Here is a 4,894-nt window from a genome sequence, read left to right on the forward strand (position 1 = left end):
AAAAATCAGCATCAACCAGCCGAACACCCTCGGGGAATCCATAAAAGAAAAACGATTCATCAAGAACAACCCTAGCATATCATAACATAACGCTAGCATATCATAACATAACGGATCTGAGCCCCGTTACTCCGTATCCGTCCGAACGGCCTGCCGTTCCGTTTCCACCGAACCTGCTCCCGCCGCAGCGGAACGGGCATGTGGGCCCCGCAGCTCCGAGACCACGAGTAGTAATATCTAGCCGTCCATCCATCCACGTCGTCTCGTCCGGGACAAGCAAGCCGTTATCGCGCTCGCTCTCCACTCGGCCAATCCCGCCACCACCACCACTAAACCCGCCGCTTCCTCCCCACCACGCCTGCGCCTCGCGAATCCTCTCTCTTCCTTCCCCTGGAGGTCGGCCCCCCCACGGGCTCGGGGGGCGCGGGACCGGATCACCCATGGAGATCTCGCTCGAGGCCTCGTGGGTGGGCGTGCAGCGGCACGGGCAGGACCTGGCGGACCGCCTCGCGCAGGGCTTCTCGGGGCTCCTCCTCCACGCGCACCCGCCGCAGCTGCCCCCGTGGTCGCCGCCGGCGCTGCTGCCGCCCAAGCTCGCCATCCCCATCCCCTTCGACATCGACCTCCCCGTCGTCCCCTTCGTCGGCGGGGCGCGCCGCGGGGGCGCGGTCGACCTCCCCGCCGCGGCCGTCTCGTCGCTCGTCGAGATCGGCGGGCGGCTCGGGCAGGCGGGCTACGAGCTCGGCGCGGCGGTCCAGCAGCTCGCGCGCCAGGTGCCTGTGCCCCTGCCGTTCCGCGCGGAGGGCGCGCGGCGCGGGAAATGGGAAGCCGCTCGGCCGCTGGCCGCGGTCGCGGCGGACGACGGGGAGGTTGCGCTCGCCGCGGGGGCGGTTGGGCACACGAAGACCACTTTGGAAAGGGTTGCGGACATGGGGTCCCTCGAGGTGGCAGCGGCTGCTGCTGCGGCGGCCACTGGAAGTGCCACCGCAGCTAGTGCGGGCGGGGTTGGGGCTGGGGGTGCCGACGACGACGGGTTGGATGAGGAGGAAGACGGATTCGAATGCGAAATTGGGACATTGGATAACTTTAAGCAGGCCAAGGTATGCACGATCGATTGGCTTGAGCTGGATGATCGATTGGGCTTAATTGACACATTTCTGCCACAGACTAAACTAGACGATTCTATTTGAAAACATGTACCGGAGCTATATTTTGCGGTTGTGCTTATCATAAGTTTAATGTCTGTAATGAGCCGTACATGTTTAATCAGATTATGACTACATGGTTGTAACTTAGCAGTGCGTGCAGTTCAATTATGCTGTTGCTACTTGCTACATCAAAAAGTGATACTTATTTCTCCATACCATCAAAAATAGATGGGTTGGATACAAATGTTTTTATTATAAAAAAGGTCCTGAAATGCTAATCATGACTCTTGTATCTGGCATAGGGAATTGTAAACATATCGGCAACTTACAACACCAGGCACCGTGACTTTGAGAGTTCAGTAGTTGCACGAGGAGACCTTTGGAGGTTAGAGTCATCACGTGGAAGTTTAACTTCTGGAAATGATACTTCACCTCTTTACCTTATTCAACTGGGGCCTTTACTGTTTGTTCGAGACTCTACACTTCTTTTGCCTGTTCATCTGTCAAAGCAACACCTTCTTTGGTATGGTTATGATCGCAAGGTACTTGTTCTCCCTTATTTTGGTTTGATATTGATTTCGCCCTACATGCCTATTCAAATTACATTATTGTTGCATCACTTGTCTTATGAAGACTAGCAGCCTATTAGGTTATTTTATTATAGACCATCACAGTTTCGAGCCTTTGCGTGTAGTTTATGGTCATAGAATCTCTACCCAAATGGAACTCAGTTCTTGGTCCTATTCTGGAATGCTGTCTGCCTCTTTGTATTGCTAGTTTCATTTCTCAGTTATTATGTTGTCACTAAAATACTCTAAAGTAGCTATGTGGAAGACTTGCAATTGTTATTCTTACCCCAACTTCATGTTTCATATTCTTTCTGAACATTACAGCTTAGCATGTAACTATTGTTTATTTCTGTATCCAAATCCGTATAAACTATTTATGTTATTGGGCCTAAGAGTGCATCGGCACATCCAGTACTTAATTTGGTTGCATTTGTTGCCTTTTCTATAGAATTTCACCTATTCAAGCACTTTCAAGTATGGGTACCAAATACTAAGGGGTCTGCTTGTGCCAAACTGACCCCAAAACAGCCAGGGGGAAATGAACTGAAGCTAAAACTTTTTTTTTGTTTTTTTTTTGGCTCCATCCAATCTGTGTGGGCTGGTTTGGCACAAACTGGTTTGAACACCCTTGTACTAATCAAGCCTATTCAAGCATTTCAAGTGTGTGCTGGCTTGTTCTTTGTTACATGTCCTTGCTGAAATTCATGTGTGTATTGCAGAATGGAATGCACTCCTTGTGCCCAGCTATCTGGTCAAAACATAAAAAATGGATGCTGATGTCAATGATGTGCCTCAACCCTGTAACTTGTGTAAGTTTACTGTGTACATGCTTTTTCCTGTTCTCTCCATAAACCTTTTGCCCTTTTGTTCTCCATTCCAACTTCTTTATTCGATATCTATTTGCTATCAGATTTCAGTTATATTGTATAGCAAATTAACAATGCAATAGACAAATGTTCTAATTGTCAAACCATATTCTAAGAACAGTCCCTGGATAATTGGAAATTAGTACCAGGTTAGTATGGTTTCCCATTTTAAGGTTCTGTCTTGCTATCATTGGATATTTATTTCCATTACATGCTTTTTATAGGATTGTCCCCATAAATAACTGGCTGACATAATTGGCTTTGGTAATTGACTTCAAAGATAGAATTTTGTAGAGCAACATAGCAGGACAATATAACCTTTTCTTGATTAGTGTAATGTTCGTATTTTCTAATCGAGGAATTTAAGCCCATGAAGAATGTTTCTTTTCTGGGAAATTGTCTTTTTGTAGAAGCAATGAGGTTGGCAAAATCTTACTGTTGTGCTGTGGCATATTTCTGTCGTTAATGCTTCTTAGCTTTGCTATTTGTTTCAGTCTTTCATGGATGTGCAATTTCCAAATGGGCAATTGACATATGTTGCTGGTGAGGGAATAACAGCAAGTGGTTTTTTGCCTTTATTTGGTGGATTGCTCCAAGCTCATGGAAACTGTCCTGGTGAAACAAGAGTGAGCTTCTCCTTCAAGGTTAGTATAGCATCACTTAATCCTCTTGAGACCGGCTCGTAATTTTTTTTGCTTGCCATTCTTATTTCTACTCCATTTATTTTGCAGAGCAAAAAAGGCACTAGGTTTACCCCAATGTTTCAATGGCCTGACAATTCCCTTTCATTTGGAGTTGCACAAGCTGCAGCATGGACGAGGTCTGGCCTTGTGGTGAGGCCCAGCATTCAAGTGAGGTAGGTAAATATAAGCACTTGTTAGAAGTTAATTGGTATTTCCTTTGCAAGAAAAATGAGGTCATTACTGAGCAGCTTAGTAATAAGGTGGGTTGCTGTTAGTGACAGTGCGGTGTACACCTTTGTTGGACAGATGGCTGTGTTAATATTTTCGTTGGTCAGGAAAGCTTTGGCAGATATTTAGGATAGTTGGTCCTGGTTTTGGGTCTGGAAAAAAGTGTTAAGGGTATTAGAGTGATAGTTTCTGTGTGAGGGGTTTTATTTCTACAGGTTTGTTTTCCCCCGAAAAACAAAACAAAACCTGTGTACTCTGGGTCTTCTCACCCACCTTCTTCTTAATATATTGATACACAGATCTCGTGTGTGCTGGAGGAAAAAAAGCTGACAGATATATAGGTCTACGATCAGAATTCAACTTGAGATTGTCATTTTTTTGGTCTATTTCAATGAACAAAAGCATGAGTAGCTCTTTTTGTGCTTTCGTAGTGTTAACTGCCGTCATGCTGTTTCTAGAAGGCATTCTACCAAACCTTTCTTTGCAAGTTCATTTTTAGTCGGACGCTTTTGAACACTTTGATGCATACATGCACCAGTGTTTGCCCCACGTTCGGAGGAAGTGATCCTGGAATTCGTGCGGAGTTTGTCCACTCATTGAAGGAAGAACTCAATGTAATGTGTGGTTTCTCTTGCTCAAGACATCCCTCGGCGTTCACAGCTCTTTCTGTAAGTGCTCCAGCACTTCGCATCTATAATAAGTTTCTTTTTATTAAAACGCACGCCTAATTGTTAACTGACGTCCTTGTATGGTTCTGTGGCAGCTTGGGCGATCCAAATGGAATGGTCAGGTGGGCAGCTCGGGGCTGGTAATCACCTTGGAAACACCCATTGACAACATGGCTAGGCCTTCTTTATCTATTCAATTGAACGGTGGTTTTGAGTTTTGACGTGTGACTCTATCCCTGCGGAGCCCTCGGTACATCTGTATATATATGCTTTCGAGAAGACGATACCACTGTATGTCTGTATATATTGCACCATTTTCGTAGTTATATATCTTCCCAAAGAGAAGTACTGTATATATAGTCCTATGTTTTGACCCACTACTATGGATAAATTTGAAGCCTTTTTTTTTGGTTTCGTGATAATAGCATCAAAGATGGTAAATAACATAAGTCACCAGTAGGAAATAAATAAATAAGGTGCGCGACGATAACACCAAGATGATGATTATACACCGTAATAATGAGCAGATACTTCGGTGGGTGGATCACACGCGGACACGATGCTGTTCCAATTGATCACATGTAGGCTTCTTGTAAATTAGTTTTTTTTACTCAGAATTAATGTTAAAAATAGCGGGTTAAGACGCGGTTAGTTTTTCAGAGGCTAAGAGAAGGCTATAATGGAATATAGTTCCTGCTAACCTCATTTAGCGGTTTTATAAATTGAGTAATT

The 4,894-nt window shown here is 45.2% G+C and overlaps 1 protein-coding gene across 3 annotated transcripts; it reads left to right on the forward strand.

The window, feature by feature from the left end:
• The first annotated feature begins 271 nt into the window (after positions 1–271).
• On the forward strand, positions 272–4,576 carry LOC120698033. 3 transcript variants are annotated; one of them, XM_039981477.1, is made up of 7 exons: positions 272–1,100; positions 1,451–1,690; positions 2,437–2,526; positions 3,078–3,227; positions 3,315–3,439; positions 4,033–4,162; positions 4,258–4,576. In XM_039981477.1, the coding sequence occupies exons 1-7, from the start codon at positions 441–443 to the stop codon at positions 4,381–4,383; spliced, it is 1,521 nt and encodes a 506-aa protein (XP_039837411.1). In that variant the 5' UTR covers positions 272–440; the 3' UTR covers positions 4,384–4,576. The 3 variants fall into 3 exon arrangements, with proteins under 3 accessions (XP_039837411.1, XP_039837412.1, XP_039837413.1); XM_039981478.1 differs by lacking the exons at positions 4,033–4,162; positions 4,258–4,576 and adding an exon at positions 3,926–4,022 and having other exon boundaries at positions 320–1,100; XM_039981479.1 differs by lacking the exons at positions 4,033–4,162; positions 4,258–4,576 and adding an exon at positions 3,794–3,839 and having other exon boundaries at positions 321–1,100.
• Positions 4,577–4,894: the final 318 nt, after the last annotated feature.

The sequence above is a fragment of the Panicum virgatum genome, chromosome 3K (assembly GCF_016808335.1).
Source record: "Panicum virgatum strain AP13 chromosome 3K, P.virgatum_v5, whole genome shotgun sequence".
NCBI classification, from domain to species: Eukaryota; Viridiplantae; Streptophyta; class Magnoliopsida; order Poales; family Poaceae; genus Panicum; species Panicum virgatum.